At 41.7% G+C, this 22,398-nt stretch overlaps 3 protein-coding genes across 4 annotated transcripts; 2 read left to right on the forward strand and 1 right to left on the reverse strand.

Annotated features, from left to right (window-relative positions):
* Positions 1-2,212: 2,212 nt before the first annotated feature.
* Positions 2,213-9,795, forward strand: LOC308314489 (uncharacterized protein; the record flags this gene model as incomplete). Its single annotated transcript, XM_080762120.1, has 7 exons — positions 2,213-2,366; positions 3,645-3,802; positions 5,042-5,226; positions 6,617-6,721; positions 8,284-8,416; positions 8,658-8,816; positions 9,589-9,795. Exons 2-7 carry the CDS (start codon positions 3,686-3,688, stop codon positions 9,793-9,795), a joined length of 906 nt encoding a protein of 301 aa, XP_080618246.1. The 5' UTR covers positions 2,213-2,366; positions 3,645-3,685.
* Positions 9,796-10,117: 322 nt separating this feature from the next.
* Positions 10,118-21,465, forward strand: LOC308316562 (uncharacterized protein). Of its 2 annotated transcripts, XM_080765242.1 has the most exons (11): positions 10,118-10,272; positions 10,796-10,833; positions 11,101-11,130; positions 11,734-11,900; positions 14,159-14,385; positions 14,886-15,176; positions 15,468-15,567; positions 15,959-16,080; positions 16,622-16,827; positions 20,850-20,966; positions 21,360-21,465. In XM_080765242.1, the coding sequence occupies exons 1-10, from the start codon at positions 10,181-10,183 to the stop codon at positions 20,915-20,917; spliced, it is 1,341 nt and encodes a 446-aa protein (XP_080621368.1). In that variant the 5' UTR covers positions 10,118-10,180; the 3' UTR covers positions 20,918-20,966; positions 21,360-21,465. The 2 variants fall into 2 exon arrangements, with proteins under 2 accessions (XP_080621368.1, XP_080621369.1); XM_080765243.1 differs by lacking the exons at positions 20,850-20,966; positions 21,360-21,465 and having other exon boundaries at positions 15,959-16,126; positions 16,622-16,752.
* LOC308314500 (UMP-CMP kinase-like) lies at positions 18,353-19,045 on the reverse strand (the record flags this gene model as incomplete). Its single annotated transcript, XM_080762131.1, has 1 exon — positions 18,353-19,045. One exon carries the CDS (start codon positions 19,043-19,045, stop codon positions 18,353-18,355), a length of 693 nt encoding a protein of 230 aa, XP_080618257.1.
* Positions 21,466-22,398: the final 933 nt, after the last annotated feature.

Here is a 22,398-nt window from a genome sequence, read left to right on the forward strand (position 1 = left end):
GGATCAACATTTTGTGACCAAGGCTTTGATGGAAAAAATTAAATTACAACATTCCTTAAAATATTGTATGCGCTTTATTGATTCCGTAATTAAAACATTCCTGGTTGAAAATTTGAGTTTTCTTTTTTTTCTCTCAACATTCCTTGTTGAGGGGGCAAAATGTCTTGTGTTAACTTTCTTTCAGTGAAGTGGACCATGTTTAAATTTAGGGATTTATCAAATGCTTTGTCATGAACTGTAGTTGACATGAACTCTAGTTGACAAACGAGGTAAATGGTTGCGTAAGGATATAAAGACTACTGCTGCACTAATACCATTCGGGTAAACCTCAAACCTGGGGGGGGGGGGAATTAAATCTAAATGACAAAGACAAGTGAACAAAAAAAGACAACATCTGCATAGTATAAATGGCATCCATCAGAAAAGGTGACCTGGGCTGCGTCCGAATTGCTAGGGTTGTTCCCTACTCCCTATCCCCCATACGGGGATCCAGATTCTAGTGGACTCTATAGTGATGATTTCGGACAATACTCCCTGTATGGGGAGCACCGACTCTGACGTCAATATCGATAGAGGGCGCTGTAGTTCCGCGGGTTCATGTACTTTTTATTTGCATGAAATCCCCATTAGGTTTTTTCAGATCGCCTCATAAAGAAGTTAAGAACTGTTTGAAAAATAAACAAATCATCCCGGCCATTTCACTCATTTGGATATGAAGAATCAACTGACTACAAGAAACCAATCAAAACGCTGCTGCTGAATTTCCGCTAGGAACAGACTGTATCAAATAAGTCTGGCTGTCACCTCCCTGCAAGGACAGTTTGTAAAGTTATTTTTAAATTCATGAATGAATAAAGGAAAAAATAGGTTAATGAAAATATGTTTGCAGGCATTTAGGCCTATATATCTATGATAAAAAGGTTATTTAGGATAATGGATATAGTCTAATATTAATTTATTGATAATAATCATAGGCCCATTGTTATGGGAAAACAGTGCACAACCTTGACAATATATGAAAATATCAGCAGCATGATTTAATCTTAACCACATGAACCCCCGCTAATCCTGGGGCGGGGGGGATACGGCAAAAATAGCCGATCTAAGCAACGCGCGACGTCCGTGTTGTGAGCTTGTATACTTTTACTTGGGTACTTTTGGTAAAGAATTACCAAAAGTAGCCGATCTACAAGCTCTTCTCACAATACGGACGTTTGGTGTTAACAGAAACAGCAGTCCAATAAATGACTGCCTACACAATGAAGTTGCAATTTATTGCAATTCAATGAAATAATGTTAGATAGCATATTCATGGCAGGAATGAATGAATATTAATAAAACATATGTTCGGACACAATTAATATGTGTCTCACATGCATGTATTTAGCCTACGTTTGTGATAAAGAATCTCACAAATATATTCTACAGCAAGCAACTGATTGCTCTCCTAACGTCATGCGCTGGGCCTGGGTGATACAATTAATCAGATTAGTAATACTATTGCAAACGAGTAGATTTATTATAAATAAAATAAAACAATTTCAAATAAATGCACAGATCATTTGTCTCGAGATCTGTAGCTTCGAGATCCGCCAGGGAAGAAAAGAGGGGAAAACGAAAGTTTAAAAAGTACATTAAGTGTTGATTTCTTTCGCTGGTTCAACTTCTGCCTCTTCTGAGTTGGAGCGCAATGAGCGCATGCATGCAGAAGCAGCGCACGTGCGCAAACGCGTGCATGTGCGCTCAAGAGCGAGCTTGCGCAATGCATTATGGGGCAGATTTGCTTCGCTGTGTTTTTGTAGTGACCATCGGATGCTCCCTACAATTCCCGGTGCATTGTGGGATACTTCAGTCCACTACGTTAGGGTGCAAAAATGCTCACTACATATTCGGACACTATAACAAAATGGCGGAACCTCAAAGTAGTGCACTATATGGGGCATAGGGAATGATTTCGGACGCAGCCCTGGAGATAACCTGATTGGCTTGGGGGCCAGGATGGAGAGAGAACTGTCTAGGATAGGACACTTGGCACGATGGCAAGGGTGTTTTTAACAGTTTCACAGAACATTGTATTATTAATGGAGGAGACACCTCCCTTAGTAATTTGACTCATTATCATACCGAACTCCCATGTCGCTGGTCTAGCCAGTCTAACGTCATTCTAATACCTGCCATAATTACAGGAAACTCCACCCACTGAATATGTCGTCTTGCCTGTCAGTATGTCAGTGGTGTGTTAACAAGAGAACCAGGAACACTTCCACTACAGTAATGTGCTTTTAGTGGAAACCAAACAAGACTCTTGGGATTATTAATTGGGAAATTTGATATTTTGGGTGACCAACCAACAAACGGGAAGTAAGGTATGTGTGGTAATATTCAGTGGTGGAGTACTCGCATTTCTTACCTGGTATCGATATCAGATCATCTGAGATGTATAGTGAAGTAGAAGTAAAAATACTGCTTCTAGTACTAAGTGGAAGCATATTCTGATATTCAGTTCCAAAAACAGCCAGAACCTACAGTACCTGCTGGGGACAATGAATCACAGTGATATATTTTATTATTTTTAATAATTTTAACAGTTTGTTGTACCATGTTAATTAATTCAAATAGTCAGCATTTTCTTCTCTGCTGTTGGGTGAGATGCACTGGTTACTGTGTTTAATTGTATGTGGCCACAGACCATTAAAAACTTTTACCACAGCTTAACATTTTGACAGATTTTGTCAATTTTAATATTCTGGCAGTCTCTTAAGTAGTATACGTATACAGTACACATGACCTTGCTCCAGCATATTAATGTTTTGTCTTGCAAATGTCTTAAAATTGAGTGCTGGCATTTTCTTCGTTCTATAATGCATCATCGAGCTTTGCACCTATATGGATTTTCTCTAACCTGGAGTGTTTGGGGTTGTCTGCCTTGGCAGTACTCTTCTCTTATAAGTTTTATTTACAAATAGTCGTGTGATTCTACTAGACATGCATACGTGTTCTCATTAGCATGCAAATTGAAGTGACCTACTATATAGAGTGTCGCAGTCCTGCCCCCTGTCATAAAATACATAAACCAGATCAGTAATCGGTGTAATTCATACTTCATTCTTCTTTAAATGGTCCTTTAATAAAGTCTGCACGTAAAAGATCAATGAACAAACCTTACTTACTGTATCAGCAGCATGCAACTTTAAACATTTTAAAATAACCGTTTCCTTTTTTCTTTAATTGTTTTTACTATCATGCGGCAGGGGCAGGCCGTGAGGCCTTGTCTGTTCGAGGTACTAAAGTAGGGTGAATTTCACCTGAACAATCTTTTCATAATGTTGCTGTTGTCTGAGGTGGGTGGGTCCTTGGGTACCTTCTTGCAAATTACTCCTGCAAAAGAGAGTACGTCTATTTATCCCCCCCATCACTTTCCACCACTGCTACAAATCATGAACCTATTGTCAGTAGTAGTAGTACGGGCAAGGACCCCCATAACTGATGAGTGTACAAATGGAACCAAATGGACCCAGACTTATTTTTTAAAATGTATTACACAATGGTATCTGTATCAGGAATGAAACAATTGCATCTGTACAGCATCTCCAAATATATAGTGTTTTTATATGATGTGTAATTAACCAGCCATGTACTCCCAGAGGACATCCGTAGTCCATAGAAAGCTGTGTGGTGAGCGGAGATGTTCCACGTGGTGCTGTGGGCTCTGGTTCTAGCTCTGTTACAGCCCACCTGTGAAGGCTCTACTATGGGGGCAGTAGTTCATGTTGTTCCCTTGGACAGCAGTCAAGGACAATATGTGAGTAGAGGTTTAATAATTGAGCTGTTGAGACGAATAACAGTCTAAGTCCATAATTTATTCTGACCCCTCTCCGAAAAGGCCTAGCTGTCCTATGGATAATTAGTGTGGACTGTTATTCGTCGTGTGTGTGTGTGTGTGTGTGTGTGTGTGTGTGTGTGTGTGTGTTTTGGAAAGTTTTCATCGTTTTCACATACCGTAATCATACAGTAAAACACTAAAATATAATCAATTTATATGTTATAAGGAATTTAAGATTCCCATCACTTGCCTGGCTTTTTAAAAAACAAAAATCTTTGTTCGATCGAGTCATTTGGAGTGAAAAACAGTAAACCATGTAACAACCATTCATGAACAAGACAGGGTCTACTAATGCCATGGCTCAGATCTCAGACTTCATGTGGCCTGTCTATGACGTCAGTCATACAATATGACAGTTATGTGCCATATGACCCCAAGTTAATAAAGTTATGGTCACAATTGACTCCTATTAAAGAATTAAAGTTCAATATTTCAAAACATAATATGAAACATCTGTGACTTTTTCCGGGTCTAATCAGTGGAGATCAGTGGAGCTACAGATTAGCCAAGAACACACACACATGCGCACGCACGCACGCACGCACGCACACACACACACACACACACACACACACACACACACACACACACACACACACACACACACAGAAACATGGGTTTTGTGTTTGATTTGATTAGATTTTTAGATAGGCATTGCTTTGTTTAAGTTCTGTGTAAATTCCAGAAACATGTGTTTTGTGTTTTAGGTTATTTGATTTTTAGATAGGCATTGCTTTTTTTAAAGTTTTGCGTAATTTCTTTGTTTTTAATGGCACCTGTCTTTTTAAACCTGTGATCAGGCTGAAAGCTGAATAAACATAAACATACAATCACATTTTCATAATCACTTTTGAACCTATTAACTTGTTTTGGTTTCATTACTAATAGAACTCAATGCAAAATACAATACCTGCATTGTGCTTCATGAGATAGCAATTTGCTATGTTAACCCATTCTGACCTGAGATCAGATTTTAAAAATGTCTGTTTGAAAATGACAGTTTTCTGAAAAAGCTATGTTTCTATGTCAGTCGTTCTTCAATTTTGCAAAAATAGCAGACCTACAAGCTCGTAGCGCGCCACTCGGTGGCGCGCTATGAGCTTGTAGATCGATAGCTAAAGCATAATATAATGCTAACACCAAAATGGGTTGTTACAGGTGATGGCCCATTTCACAGTGGCGGCCCCCTCGTGTCCGGACCTGTCAGGGGTGTGTGCGGGAGGTGGGAACTGTACGGTCTATCGTACGTCCTTACTCCTCAGCGGAGCTCTGCCGTCCAGCTGGTGCGTCCGCCAGTGGCAGAAGACTGTTCCCAGCCACTACAACGCCACCGTCACCTTAGGGTAACCAATTGTATTGTTTATTATTATTTTTTGTTTATTTCAAGGATCTCCAGTTTGATATGCATTCGGCCACGGACCCTGGTTTTTATTTCTGCGACCCCAATCAAAGTCCTCAATTTAGGTATACTGAGAGGGTCCATTTGGTTCCTGTACACTCAGAGTTATAGACCCGTATTTGTCAAATGTGGTCCCCGGAATCGAAGTTGAGAAACGGTACCTTAGACCAGTGATTCTCAAACGTTTCCCCCCAAAATAATCATATTTGAACTGGGGACCGCGCCAAATTAATCTTATTTGAACTGGGGACCCGCCAAAAAAATCATATTAGAACTGGGGACCCGCCAAATAATCATATTTGAACTGGGGACCCGCCACTAACCCTGAGCAGCACTTGGAGTAGGAGTAGGAGTTGAGGCATTATATTTAGTTTGACGCGAGATAAAAAACCCTAAAACCATGCCTTTTTTTCGGGGACCAATAAATCTGAGCAGTCTACAAGGACCTTTAGGCCCTTTTCTGATCTGATTTGTGGCGATGTTTTTGAGTGGTGCAGCCACTCCATTGCAATGCGTGTCCCTGGCTGCACTGTTGCCTGCTAATGAGAGAGAGAGAAGGTCATTACACACTGGCGAATTAGCGACGCGATGCGAATAAGCGATCTGAAAATGCGAAATATTGCATGTTGCAGTTCGCCTGCGAATCTCTGCAAAATATGACACCAGAGCGAACAAATAAAGAGCGAAAACGGTCACATTTTCGCACATTCGCCACTGATGTGGAAGCTTCCATGGACTTCAATTGTTTTTAAATGCGAATTATTCGCACGAATATATCGCGTCGCCAATTCGCCAGTGTGTAATGACCTAGAGAGAGAGAGAGAGAGAGAGAGAGAGAGGTGGGGGGAGGGGTGGAGATGCAACACTCAGTTCACACAGGTGTGATCTTTTTATGCAGTCTGACCAGCAAAAAATATTTTTGCTAATCAGTTTTAAATCTCTTTCCTTATGTTGCATTCCGTTCTGACTTGCAGCTACAAAGAAAGAATACAGTCTACCATTATTTTTCAGTGGAAACTAGCAACATAAAGATTCAAAGATACACCCCTCAACTTCAGCTACAAAGATTCAAATATGCTGTATAGCTTCGTATCTTTTGTATCTGGCAGTGTGAACGCAGCATTGGCCTTGTTCAGACTGCATGTAAGCAATCCGACTCCAATCTGGATTGAATTTGGGCTGCCAACTCTGAACAGGGCCTTAACTCTTTGACACCACTGGTCATCAAATTATTTGTTTGATGTGATCTGTCTAGTCTAGTGAGACTACCTAGATGAAAACATTACTAGAGTTTTAAAATAAATCATTTCAATGTGTCGTGTTTTACGGAACAGGTCCAGTGTGACATTTTACGTGTCATTGAAGGCAACACCCACAGTCCGGCCTAATAATGGACGACTCAACCAACCGCCTTATGTGGCTCTGCCACCTCCTCTGAGGTAATACACACTTTAACCAATTAACAGTGTAGAGCTGAGGTCCATTCCGACAAAAATAGCTAAAATAGCTCATCTATACTAGAAGCTATACTATTTTAGGTCTTTTTACTACTTTATAAAATATGTAGGCCTATGTAATGATGCCAGAATTGGAGATGAGTATCATGTTCTGTTGAAATGCAAGAATACTGACATTATGAATTTCAGGCAAAAATACCTGCCACTGTATTTTTTTACCCACCCTTCTATGTTTAAATTAATTGCATTACTAAAATCTGAAAAACAAAAAGTAATCTATAAATTGGGTGCTTTTCTGAAAAATGTTCTTCCACTGTACAAATAGGGAAAGCCTTCCGATATGTCTATGTATATCGTGTAATCTGTAATGTATTGTATACTTCCGATTGTATACTTTTATGAATCTGTGCTCCAAACCATGTGATCATGGTCGTGAGTTAAATAAATGATGATCATATAATCGATTAATTTGATTAGTTCGATTAACACCCCTAATCTTTACGTGAATGGGATGCATTGAATTATTAGGCTGCACACAGTGTTGGACAGTGGCGATTTATTTGTAATCTATTACTGTCTATTACTATCTATCTAATCTATTACTTAGGGGCGGCAGTGGCTCAGTGGTAGAGTGACCGGATGGGAACCGCAAGTTTCCCAGTTCGATCCCAGGCTCCCCCAGAGTTGATGTCGAAGTGTCCTTGAGCAAGACTCTGAACCCCTAATTGCTCCCAATGTGTAGGTTGGTGCCTTGCATGGTTTCCTCCGGCATCGGTGTGTGTGAATGGGTGAATGTAATGCACAATCTCTGTAAAGCGCCTTTGAAGCTATATGAATGCACCATTTACCATTTATTTACCATTTACTGTAATATTATTTTACCCAGTAACGAGTAGTGTAAGATATTACTTAATAATAATAATACCGTAATTACTCAGCAGAGTAATATTTCCCAACACTGGCCTTACAATAATTACTGACAAAAGTGTCTGCCCAGAAGTACAGGGTTACAGGAAGTTACAGTAAGCTGCTGGACAACATCCTGTACTTCTGGTTTAGACACATAAATCAGTGGTTCTTTTGTGGGCTTTAGTTCCTCATGACATGGAGGTATTTAACACATATTTTAACAAATGCAATACCACTTACTTGACCTATGCCCTTCACCCCCAATGGGGCATAAGGTATCGATAATGTTCCTCCTAACACTGTCTTTGGCAACCAGTTGTGCCGTGCCCCAGGAGAGACCCAGCAGCTCAGCCTCTACAGGTCTGTGCCAGGTGATCTTAGCTTGGCTTCCTTTTCCCTGGGGTTGTCCATCTGGAAGGAGTTGACTTTGCTCATGTCGCACTTGGTAGAACCGGCTTGACCAGGGTGTTATATAAGCGTATCTTATCTTGGTTTTGAGGCTGTAGGTGTTGGATTTCCAGATGTTGTGGAGTCTTGAAGTCTCTGTGGACTTCAAGAGGTTCATCATATCCATGATGAATCCGTTATGTTGCACTATACTATCGTGTGGTTTGATTTGTGTGTGACCTGTCCAGGGCCCGTAAGAACTGCCTGCACCACTTCCATCTGCACGTGAAGGATCTGGATGGAGACAAGGTGCGCTGCCGCTTCGCCTCCCCGGGAGAGTGTCCCAGCTGTGCTCAATACACGTTTATAGAACTGGACGAGGTCAGTCTTCTTAGTTTGACTTTTACAGCTACAGTTACTCTGACAGTTATCGCTCGCTGGTCAAACCATCCCCGAATGTTTATAATTACCTACCAAAAATCGGTAACACTTCCTATGCATCCTTTCCTTGTCTATAATGCATTATTAGCATTATAATGTGCTTAGGAAAGTGCATAATCCAAACAAAGTATATTGGCTTTAAGGTATTTTAAAAAGTGTTCCTCTCTCTCCGCTGCTGCAGGAGCGTTGCATGGCGACGTTCACCGGAGATGCAGCGGTGGGTCACTACTCCTTGGTGGTGATGGTGGAGGACTTTTATCCTGCTCCTAAAACATACGTCCTCACGAACACCCAGGCCCTCAGCTCTGTGCCTGTCCACATGTATCTCACTGGTACGTCTGTTCACTCTCTCATTATGAACACCCAGGCCCTCAGCTCTGTGCCTGTCCACATGTCTCTCACTGGTACGTCTGTTCACTCTCTCATTATGAACACCCAGGCCCTCAGCTCTGTGCCTGTCCACATGTCTCTCACTGGTACGTCTGTTCACTCTCTCATTATGAACACCCAGGCCCTCAGCTCTGTGCCTGTCCACATGTCTCTCACTGGTACGTCTGTTCACTCTCTCATTATGAACACCCAGGCCCTCAGCTCTGTGCCTGTCCACATGTCTCTCACTGGTACGTCTGTTCACTCTCTCATTATGAACACCCAGGCCCTCATCTCGGTGCCTGTACACATGTCTCTCACTGTCACTGGTACGTCTGTTCACTCTCTCATTATGATATATGTGGATCATATGTTTTTCTTCTTTTTACTTTGTTTTTATTTCAGTTTAGGCAACTTCACAGAATTACAAGTATACATTTTTCACAACCTCAGCTGTTTCATACTTTCACAGGATATATATTATACACTCATACACACAAACAACTTCACATACAGTATTCACAAAAAAAAAAGACAGACAGACAGACAGAGCGTCGACAACAATGGGAAGTGAACAATACGCGTCGCTTTGTGCCGGGTTTGCAAGCTTGTATATCGGCTATATTCACTACTTCTTAATATATTTTGCCCCAGGCACAGGCACCTTGCAGGGAGAACACATGTAGCTGTACATACATCCATCCATCCGTGCGTGGTGCTCTTTGTGTTGTGTTTCAGTGGAGGAGTCGTCCACTGCGTGCAGTGCAGTGCCCGTGGCCTCCGCTCAGACTCCCAGGGACAACGCAGTGCTCTACATCCTGCCCTACGAGCAGATCGACCTGACCATCAGCTTCACCTCACAGCAAGAGAGGTATTCCTTCCTAAATGCATTTCTGAATGCATCAATGAAATGCGTTGTTTTCACAACAGACATCGAGTTGAACCAGTAAAATGATATACCGGTATGTTGGTGGACTCTTGTAGGGCTGCAACTATCAATTATTGTGGGTTTTTAATTTAAATATAATTTTATTCATACCAGTGTTTGTTTTTAATTTAAATATAATTGTATTCATACCAATTAATGTAGATCTGATATTTAAATATATATACATTTGAAAACTTGAAATGGAACATTCTGTATAATTGGTACTTTTACTTTTAGTACTAGTACATTTTGATGCCAATACGTTTGTTCTTTTACTTTATTCCAGACTTTTATTTGTAACAGAGTACATTGCAGTATTGATTTTTTTTGTGGTTGCCAGTGTTTCAGAGATAGCAGTGGTGGGTCCTCCTGCCCTCTTCAGGTCAGACCTCAGTACTGCAGGCTCCATGGCCAGCATGAACCTGTCATGGGTTCGGGGTGAGTTTGAAAACTCACTGGCCCCTCTGCTGCCCATCTGCTTCTCTGCCAACACCAACAGGTAGGTGGCGCTGTGGGACCTTGTGTTTGATTGATTGATTGATTGATATATTTATTAACAGTTTGCAGAATTACAGTACATTTCAAGCACAACTCAATACAAAAGACTGTTAACTGTGAGTGGACGACCCAATAAAGCATTACACTTGTTTACAAGAGGGTCCACCTTGTGTGCACAGACAATACAACAGTATTATTTATAATTAAGATATTGTTGCTGTCGGGCAGAAAACTGTTATCTCTGGGGTTTTTTTTTAACTTTAACTTTTTGTGTTGTTTTTTTCTTGTAAATTAACGCCCTACTACTTGATCATACTACAGTGTCACACAAAAGCATCAAAGGTACTGTAGCAGACCTCAAGTGACGCGTTTCAAGCTTGTCGATCCTGCTATACTTAAAAGAAAGGTCACGGTTTTGGACACATGTGCATGAGGTTTCCACGCGACAATGGCGATATAGCACGGCTAATATCCAGAGTATATTTATTATGAGACGATGAAATTCCACTGTTTCTGTTTTACAGTTTGCAGTCTGAGCACCGATGCCTGTGGCTGTACCAGAGTAAGTCATCTTCACATTACTGGGGCTGTACCAGAGTAAGTCATCTTTCACATTAAAGCAACACGAGAACGTTGCTTGACAAACTACCACTTACATCCCTGACGTCTGTTTAAAGAGTTGAAAAATGCTCTATGATTCATACACAGTAACATCCTCGGTTGATTGTATTGTACATCCAGTAAAACTGTACAGTTTTACTGGAAGCTATCAGGATTTGAGCACACAAGACAAACATAAACATAACATGTTATCTCTCTCTCTCTCTAGGACAGGCTGAAACTCTTCCTGCAGGAACAGGTCAGTGATGCGGTACATTGCAATAATTCTGTAGTATAATAATCTTACAAAAAATGTAAATAATATCTGTATCCACGTATCTGACGTATCTTCCACCGACCGACTTCACATGCCACGCACATTGCAGATGATGCCTGGCATCGAGTCGGTTGGACAGGTGGTTGTCCAGGAGCACCAGAAAAGGCTCTGGCCGTGGCTCATGGTCATGACACATGAGCCAACCGCTGTCATATACTCATGTCATCAGACAACTCCATATATGGGAACAAAAGTAACAGATAGGCAGATACAGAAATCTCCAAATATATAGATAGACACTCGACAACGCCGGATGCACGACAGTGGATTCGAACCAACAGCCTCCGCTGTGGCACTTCGGCATTGTGCCAGCCGAGCACCCATTTTCTCGTGTTTAAAATCAACTAAACAGAGTTACTTGCAGCTCAAAATGTTTTACACTCTCCTACCCATGTTTCTCTGATTTTGTCTGGAGGCTTTTTTCATTTGCTTGTATATTTATCAGCATCTAAGCTCTAAAGTTAAACCATGTGGTATTTCTTCATCTAAACTCTAAACCGTGTGGTACTTCCTCCATCCATGCAGTGCTGACGTGTAAGGGTACAGAGATGACTCTGGTGCTCCCAGTGACCAGTCTGCCCAACATCAACCTGTCTGAACTGCAGCTCAACAACGCCACCTGCCCTGTCACGTACAACAGCACCCACCTGACCGCGCTCATCTCCCTGACCGGCTGTGGAACCAAGACAGTGGTAATGCCTCATTTATAGTTAGTTGCACTGGTTGCCGTTCACAAAAATAAAGTGGCTCTGTATAATTATATAGTGTGTAATGTATAGGCTGTCAAAACAATTACAATTTTTAATCAGATTAATCACAGCTTAAAAATTAGTTCAAATGCAATGTCAAAAATATGCCATGGTTTTCTGTATATTGTTGTGGGAATGGAAAGATAAATGACAGAAGGCGGATACATTTAACGTATGTATGTAAGTTGTGTTTTCCCCCATTTAGATAGGGCTAGATACTAGGGCTAATTTTCCATCTTGTTTGAATCAGCTATCAGATACCAGAGTGGATGGGTTTGGGACGGGTCAACTAACTCAGTTAACTCAGTTATTTACCTGGACATTCGTCATTGCCCAAGCTTATCGAACTGAGGGCAGTCAGTCGTAGAGGCAGAGAAGTTTTTATCGTCTCCCCTCGAGGACCACCAGCCCTCCTCGCTGCATACCAGCCCTCGTAGTATATCAGTCCTCACCTCACAGCTTGGGCTGATATGCCGGCCATCGGTTGGATAAGTTCGGACGGACGGACAGACCGATAAATAGATAGAGTTTTTATTAAAGTGTCGTACATCATAAGATGCCCTGCCTGCACGGCCTTACAAGACACACACTACATAAACAGTTACTTATGGATACATCGTTCTCCAACGTAACAGCCATGCCTTCTCTATGAATTTTCCTAAAACAAAAACTTCATTACTGAACAACCACTCTAACAACATTCAGACATCCAAAACAAATCTGGGTTCTTATCCTGATTTTCTTCTTAAATCATGGTACAATGTGGACAGTGGAAAACACAATGAAAATCATCATCATCATCATCCTCAACTCCCAGGTCACAAAGAACACACAGACAATATGTTGTGATCTGCCGTTACAGATCAGCTATCAGAATACTGTAGGGGCAATGTAGTTCAAAGTGGTTGAGGTGGGTTTTTGGCGTTCTTTTGGTGTTGTAACCCTTCTGGACGGGAACCCCTTTTGGGGTTCTTTTGGTGTTGTAACCCTTCTGGACAGGAACCCCTTTTGGGATTATGTACACTACAGTATAGTATTCAAAGATTTACAAATGCTGCTATATAAATATTTGAAGTTTTTCAGAAAACTTAGGTCAGGATTTAGAAGAGGTTTTTAGATTCGGCCTCAGACCAAAATGACAGAAAATAAAATTTCAGGTGGGGATACCAATTTTATCCAATCAGGATAGAGAACTCACTCAGGATACAGATTAGTGGATAAGTGGAATTGTACACAAAGAAATAACTGAAAATGTATTTTATCTGTAAAGATCTGGAGAGAAATGGAGACCCCTGTTATTGAACAAACTAAACTCTATAGCAGGTGTGCCCAAAAGTTAGATCGCGATCACATGACATGCCCCTAAAGAAAGTAAACAAATGTTTGGCATGCCAATTGAATTAAGGTAACTTGATTGATTGACCTGTCAGCTCAAACCCACAATGCAATATTTTGTTTTCTGTGCTGTGCACAAATGTCGGTATAGCTTTACAAATTAAATAGCCTACAAAACACCCTACCTATTCCATTTCTCCACCTCTATTTCCCATTCCAAGTGCATTTGTCGTATATGTAACGCCAGTGCCACTATTCCATATTTTAACTATTTTCAGCAATGGTATACGTATACTCTTTTGTTCGTGGTTAGATCTTGTTGAGCTGGTCATTTTGAAAGTAGCTCTCAAGTCATAAAAGTGTGGGCACCCCTGCTCTATAGCAATAGTTACTATCAGAATGTAGTGATTTATCCCTTTAACAAAACCCCTTTTGTTTTAACCAAAAGATATCACTTACCCTACCTTTCAGTAAAAGTGTCAATACTGCAATAAAATAAAATAGAAAGTACCAAAAGTATTGGTTTCAAAATGTACTTAAGGTACCAAAAGTGAAAATACTCATTGTGCAGTATGTCCAATTTCAAGTTTTCGAAAATATTTCTGAAAATGAAAGTAGCTAGTAATAAAGTTTTCAAATAATTGTAGTGGAGTAAAAGTACAATATTTGTCTCTGAGATGTAGTGGAGTAGAAGTAAAAGTATTGCAAATTTCAAATTGGAAATACTCAAGTAAAGTACAAATACCTCAAAACTGTAGTACAGTACAGTATTAGTACAGTAATTAAGTAAATAATAATTAGTTTCCACGGTCGACCTTGACTAATCTTGACCCGTGCCTTCCTATCGTGCCCCTGGCCTGCCGCAGCATTCTGGAAACGAGCTGGTTTACACCAACACCCTGAAGAGCGTGCGGGCCTTCACCATGGTGAGCCGCCAGCCCACACTGGTGCTCCCTCTGGCCTGTCGGATCCGGGAACTCGTGGCTCACGGACCCAACTTCAATGTCACCATCCCCACGGAGTCGGAAATGTTCGGCACTAATTTCTCGTTCTCGTTAGAGTTCCACTTCCCGGGAGAGGGACCCATGCGCAGGTCAGTGTTAATTTCGTTGACTAAGACCACGACCAGGAATGTTCGTCTACGATTGATTAAAACTAAGACATTATTGACAATTTTGTCAACAACTAAAATCTAGACCAAAATGTTATAGGGAGGGACTAGTGGAGAAAGAGATCCAGTAGAACTAAAAGACAAGTTATTTTATGTTTGGTTGCACTCCGGTGTTGCGGTCTGAAAATAGCAGATCTACAAGCTCACAGCGTGTTGTGCTGTGACGAGTTGTGAGCTTGTACTGTAGACCGGCTATTTTCAGCGTGAAAACCAAGACGTAAAATCAAGGCCTGACAAAATATATTTGTGTCGACAAATTCAACTGTACATATAGTCGACTAAAATCTTATTATATTTTGTTTACTGAAACTAGACTAAAACTAAACAATTTCAGGCGACAAAAATAAGAGTAAAATTTCTTTAAAATTACTATGACTATAAACTAAACAAAACTTTTGCTGTCAAAATGAACACTGGTGCAGAGACACACAACTGCCCAGTCACCTCCGTCACCTTCACACATGGAAGCATGCCCAAGTGGGGCGGGCGCCGCGGGTCCAGCGTGATGTGTCATCGTCTTCGGGGTCTGGAAACGGCACCACCACCACCACCAGCTCCCCCACAACGGGCGCCGTGGGGTCCAAGGTGGACTTCCTGGACCTCCACTTATCCGTGGCCGACTGCAAGGAGAGCCGGGCCGAGCTGCTGGTAGGGAAATGCATGGAGTCCGAGACGTCGGACATGGCCAACTCTACTGTTCTGATGGAGCAAGGGTTAGTGAACTAACTGATTGATTGATTGATTGATTGATTGATTGATTGATTGATTGATTAATGAAAATCACCCAAAACTGTTACTTTTCATAATTCAAATTGAAAGATGGCAAAAGAAGCAGATCTACAGGTTCAAAGCGTGGTGCACGTGTTGAGCTTGTGGATCTGCTACTTGTGTGTCACACTGTAGTAGTAGTACCGTACGATCAAGTAAGACATTATTTTACAAAAAAACCTCACAAAAAGTTAGAAAATGGAGACGAGAGATTGACTCTCTCTCCATTCCTTCAGGTGTTCACCCAATGATACCACTCTGGAGGTCATCACAACATCCAACGCCTTCAAAGTGTACCGGCTGGACATGAGCACCATACAGGCAAAGGGCTTTTCGGTGGGTCTACTTTTATTTTATTTCATTTCATTTCATTTCATTTATTTTGGGTTAAAGGACTTTTATATACCTCAAAAAAGGGAAAAAAACTTACTGCACCAAAAGTAATCAACAAACTGATCAAATTGCCAAATAATGAAGATACTATTTATCTTCCAAGTGTTTGTCAGCGTGGGGGGGGGGGGGGGGGGGGTCACCAGTTCAAGTGAAAAGGTTGAGAACCATGTGGACTATAGGTTGCCACAAGTCCAGAATTGCCTTTCATAACATTTGGAATTTATCTACAGTATGTCACTTCAATTTAACCACATAGTCTTAGACCCTGGTGTGTAAGTGATAGATAAGATAATATGTAATCTTTTGGGTGAACATCTACATCTGATGCCTGCAGATGTTCGTGGAGTGCACCGTGTACCTGTGCATCACCATGATGCCTAACCAGAAGTGCCCCAACCAGTGCGGCCAGAAGAGCTCCATGCAAAACACCGTGATCAGCAAAAGCCGAATCATCAAGTAGGGAATAGGGATGGGACCATAATCGCCATTGCCGTCTATCGCAGTAAAAAGAATTGGCTTTTGAGGAACTGCAGTACCACTTAAACCCTCCATACATGATTAAACAGACCTGTAAAGAGTGTATTTGGTACACTCCTATTTCACTCTACACCAGTAAGACGCGAGTCGTGACCATATATGGGGGTGTGATGTGACGAGGCAAGACCATATATGGAGACATGGGGTGTAACTAAATAACTAACTGACAGTGGGGGGGATGCAGGTTTTCATAGTAAATGCGACCTACAGTCGCATTTACTATGAAAACCGAGAATTTAATGTTGGCAAATCGATTTGCCTAAAATAGCAGATCTACAAGCTCACAATGCATTGCAACGGCGAACATTCCCCCTGAGAAGGGATGCTGAAGTTTCAAGTGGTTAAACAAAAGTGGCATTTTAAGATTTAAGCACATTGATTATTGCGATAATATTGTTAATCGCAATTATTTTTTCCACGATAATCATGACATTTTCCTATGATCCTCACCTACCCTCAGGAAGGAGGTCAGCCTGGTGTTCACCCCGGCTCCGACCATCCCAGCCGCCGCGGTTCCCGTTACCGGCGCGGTTCCCGTTACCGCCACGGTTGCCGTTACCACCGTAACCGCTGCTACAGCCACCGTAACCGCTGCTACAGCCACCGTAACTGTTACCGCTGCTACAGCCACCGTAACCGTTACCACTACTACAGCTGCTTCAAATGGTAAGACCAGGGGGGTCAGGGCAGGGGCTCCCCAGATGATTTGTAACATTGTTTTTTCTCAGTCATTATATGTGTGTGTGTGTGTGTGTGTGTGTGTGTGTGTGTGTGTGTGTGTGTGTGTGTGTGTGTGTGTGTGTGTGTGTGTGTGTGTGTGTGTATCTGCACATTTCTAAAGTGACAATTGAAGGACTTTTAAAGTCAGTTTTAATACTGCAAAAAAAATATCTACAAACAATACATTGGCCAAATTGTGAAATATTACCTGAGAAAGCAGAATAAGTGTGAGCGTGTAGATGAGTATTTCCACAACATTTATCTGTGGAAGAGCCCGAGTCTGAGTTAGACGATGTAGAAGTTGAGTCAAATATGATTATTATGGGGGATCCTTAGTTCAAATAATGATTTTTCTTGGGGGGTCGTGGCCTGAAAAGTCTGAGAACCACTGCTCTCATTACCTCCAATTCAGTCACACATATTGTAATACGTATACTCTTGAACAAGCAGTGCAGAATTTATTAAATAGATTCAACCCAAAAAAGAATAGTTAATAATTTATAATTTATGGAATTTATCAATATCACTTCAGTTAACCCATTTTGGACTGAGGCCGATTCTAAAAGCGCTTTTAAATGGTTATATAGGGTCTACCAAAATCTCCCGGAGGGGGCGTTAACATATGTGTCACGTGGTAGCGGCCGCCATGTTGGCAGGCTTTTCTGGTTTGTTTACAGTCAGCGACCATCCGTGTGCGTTCTAATTTTTAAACACCAGAGGGAGTTCAACGAGCTCGTTCCTGGCGACAACACAGTGAGCCAACACCAGGATGGAAAGAAAAAACGTCGGCCTCGACATACCTTACATACAAGGACAAGCTGAACTTTGAGGAAAACGAGCGTTAGTGGTGGTAGAAGATCAAAAGCATCCTCTGTCCAGTCAGTGTGTTCATAGGGGTCGAGACCGTCAATATCCTTGATTTTGTTAACGCTCCTTTTCCGGGAGATTTTGGTAGACCCTATAGCAGCATCAAAAACTGTGCATACTGTACTGAACCCCAAGAGGGGTTCGTGTCCAGAAGGGTTAGAACACCAAAAGGGGCCCACCACTTATACCCGCTAGACTTAGTAAAACGGACATGGTGCATTCTTTTTTCCATCAACACCAAATGTCTTTGCCAAAAATATCAAGCTCACAACGCAGCACATTGTGAGCTAGTATATCTGATATTTTTGGTCAGTGATGGGGTTCAAGTGGTTAAATGTCAAGTATAAGTTAGTTAGTTGCTGCGAGAGTGAGGTCTAGCCAACACCAACTCGGGATTCCTGGATCGCTGCCCTACACAATTTCCTATCCAACATCAGGTTCTTGAGCTCTTCAGTGTTGTCAGCCAAGCTGACACGCCTACAGTTCAAAGTCTAAAGTTATTTTCAATCTGTCCTAAACGTAAACGGATACTCTCTCTCTCGAGTTGTCCTTGTGACATGTATTGTATCTCAGGGGGAAAGATTTATTGTTTCATTGTTGAAACTCAGCCTTCTTTGTCCAAGATGGCTTTCACTTCCACAAACACCTCCTCGACGTTGCGAGAGGCGTTCACGGTGCGCACCTTGCCCTCCCTCTCGTACTGGTCGATTATCGGCCGCGTGGACTCCCGGTAGGTCTGGATCCGTTTCTCCAGGCTCTCTCGGTTGTCGTCCGTGCGCCCACTGCGCTGTCCTCTCACGAGACAGCGTTGGATGCAGACCTCGGTGTCGGAGTCGAAGAAAAGGACAAATCTGACGTCTGCCTTCTCGTCCATGACCCTCTTCCACCCCTGGAGGTTGTCCTCGTTGCGGGGGAAGCCGTCAATGAGGAAACAGCACACCTGCTCGTCTACCTTCATGGTCTCTTCCATTGCCTTCTTGAGGAGGTTGATGGTGATCTTCACAGGAACGATCTTGCCTTCCTTGATGTAGTTATCGATGAGCTGGCCGAACTCCGAGCCCTCCCTGCTTCGCTCTGCCCTCAGTAGGTCTCCGACTGACAGATGAGTGTAGCTACGGTTGCTCTGCGCCACTCTGGAGCACTGGGTCCCCTTCCCAGCGCCAGGCCCCCCCAGAACGAACACGACCTGCGGCTTCGCCATCATCGACGACATGACCCTCTTATGTGCTGTGAATGTATTGTACACAACAAGACAGACTGACAGTACACCCAACAGTACGTGGAAGGACTGACACATTAAGTTGAACCAGCACCAGAATGACCTGCAGATTGAATGAGAAATATTGAACTAAATCATTATATAAGTCTGCATAATGGGTTTTTTAATGATCACACTGACACCTTGCCCATATTTGGAGTCATACATCATAGAATCTATGATGTATTATATAATCTTTATTTCAGACAATAGTCCATATCACATAAGATCAACGTACAAAAAACCAAAAAGACAAACAACATGGAAAAAGGATAAAAGTGAGCAGTTAATACAATACAAAGTACAGTAGTCACAGTATACATCAGTTTTCTTAATAAAGCATCACATGTGGGCACACCAACAGAGGTAAACAACTGACTGGCACTGTGTCACCTAGGAACACGTAGGCGTAACCTCAAGGCATCGTTATATGCCACTCTGAGCCGTTGCATGCTCTATGGATGTACAGTATGTCATCCAGATTGACAGATCTCACACATTAGTCGCTAGAATACCGGGGATCCATTTTGGAGCCACACCGTTCCCATGCACGCCAGGCATTCCAGAGGATGATGAGGGTCAGACAGACCCTGGGATTAGACCCTTCCCCACCAAGAAGTCTGCCTGTAGCTTTTTATCCAGGCCTCCAGGCTTGGGCAAGGTGACTTTATTTCACAAGTGTCACACACTTGTGACATAAGCCATTGGTTTGAGAGGACACATGTAGTGTTTTTTGTTGATTGATTCAATACTTCAGTTTGCAGAAAAAGCACAGAGGTACGGTTCCATACAAAACGATGCTAAAAGGATAAACCCAAGAAAGCACTATATATGGCTTATTTCCATTGGTGTCCTGTGTATTGAAACCATTGGCTACTCCACTGATTCTAAACCTGTGGGTCGGGACCCCCAGGTGGATCCCCATAGGATTGTTGCGTTGGGGGGTCCCCAGATGATTTGCTTAAAGTGTAACCAGTGTTCATTTTGTTAATGGGCGCTATAGCCCCTCCTATATTCAGCTATTATCGGCTATTTTTGTCTTAGACAAACATAAAATTCCCATTGACAATGAATGGAGAAATGTGTATGTACCGTACAATGATAAAAGTGCCCTTCACTCATTTTGACTAAATATTTTCTGTTAAAATTAATAAACATTGTTTTCCCAGTCAACAGTAAACCTGTATAGACCATTACCGCATCAAAGGTGATCAACGAACCGTATGAACGATACTATATAAAAACTGTTTAAACACTGGCCAAATTGTCAAATGTTTGAGAAGTTTGAGAACCCTTGGTCAACTCTACTCAACAAAATAAACCCCTAGAATATGCTCTTGAATAATGCACTTTTGGGGAAATATAGCCAATATACAAAGCGTCACATCACGTTGTAAGCTTCTAGTTGTAGATTGTCTATTTTACTAATAGAGCTTAACCCTAGAACCCTAAACCCAACTTTTGTCACACCATCACTAAACCCGGGTATATTTTACCCAATGTAATAAGCAAACGCAGTATTTATTTTATTTTATTTTTTGCGTGTGTGCGTGCATGTGTGCGTGCGTGTGTGTGTGTTTTTGTGTGTGATACAGCTTGTTTTTGTGTGTGATACAGCTGAGCCCTCTGGTGGCGGGCAGGTGGTGTTACAGCGTGACACACAGACAGACGACAGACAGACATGTTCTGCTGGCTCTCATAGTAAAGGCTCACTGGCTTTCGCAATGATAATCACAAACATAATTGTCTGTGTGAAAATCACTCGGTTTAGTGTTCTAGGGTTAAGTGGCTATGTATCCATTCCATGCACACCTAAACGCTATTCTCTTATGTCTTCCTCCAGCTCCTCAAGTGGTCTTCAACATCACCGCAGGAGTTCTTCTAGTTGCCATATGCATCTTCCTGAACTGAAAACAACATGCATATCAGATGTCTGGACACCTATGCTCAATGTAGCCTGACAGCGCGTCGCGGGTTCAAGTCCGATCCCTACGGTATTTTCTGCGTGTCACAACCCATCAGAAATATTAAAACAATAGAGACATTGATTTAATAATAAAGAATAGCAGCAACAATTGCCCATCGTATCATGCTACGCACGCACGCACGCACGCACGCACGCACGCACGCACGCACGCACGCACGCACGCACGCACGCACGCACGCAGACAGACAGACAGACAGACAGACAGACAGACAGACAGACAGACAGACAGACAGCACACAGCACACAGCACGCACACACACACACACACACACACACACACAGGGTAGCTTTTTTTGTCCACTCATTCAGTAATGATGTCATTTTGAAGAATAGGCCCGCTTCAAGACATTTACACTCTAGGCTAAAACAAATGATCATTATGTATTGTGTATGAGAAAGTTAAAATCAAATAATTCTTTCACATTATGCTGTAAATTGAACTTCCCCTGCCTCCCCATGTTTTGGATTAATAATACAAATAATAATAATATAATTATAATAATAATAATAATGATAATTAATATAACTTATACAATAATTGGGGTCGTTGTGTTTTGTCTCCATGCTCTTCTATTGAGACATTGATCGGGTCAAAGGTCATGTCTCACCTAGACACAGGATCTGACACAGGTTTTGACCTGATGGTCAAGATTACATTCATCCCCTGAGAAAGCAGGCAGGCTCAATGGTAAAACAGAAATGTCAACACTTGTGCAGGAAACCGGTTCAAATCCGGGGTAGAAGAGAAAAGCAGCTTAATGCATTTTACACTGATTAAAATGTATATGCTAATATACATCATTCTCTCCTAATGTAATGTAATAGCTAATTAGCTATCATAACATGTAATAAAGTTTTGTATTCATAATTCTAAATGTGCCAGTAACTACGTATATCTAAAGGTGTCAAATCATTGTAGTGGAGTAAAAAAAATGCAAACGCTCCAAATGTTGCCGCTACTTGCACGATAAGCATAATATTATGCCTCATTTTATTACGTTTTGACCATGCACTTTATGTAATATTTGACATTGTGTGTCTTGTTATATGATATTTTATTTTGTTTCTTTCTCTGTTCTCTACCCTTATACCTGTACCATACGCTTTTCTTGAAATTGCAAAATGTTAGGAGCTTCAAGCTTGCATACAACTATGAATTTCACCCACTCTTTCACTCCAGTAAACTTGAGACTATAAAGTTAAAGTTGAACTGGTGCATTAGACATCGTCTCTGTCGGGTGGAATCCTCATTATGTCCAAAACGTACTTTCCAGGAATCAAATTAATAAACAGCAAAAGTAGCAGATCTACAAGCTCAAACGCTTTGCCGATCTGCAACTTTTAATGCTTTAGTTTATTGACGTTGTGTAGCACTAGTATGATCAAGAAGGCGCATTCATTTAAC

This window comes from Protomyctophum bolini (assembly GCF_963924005.1).
Source record: "Protomyctophum bolini genome assembly, chromosome: 1".
Taxonomy (NCBI): domain Eukaryota; kingdom Metazoa; phylum Chordata; class Actinopteri; order Myctophiformes; family Myctophidae; genus Protomyctophum; species Protomyctophum bolini.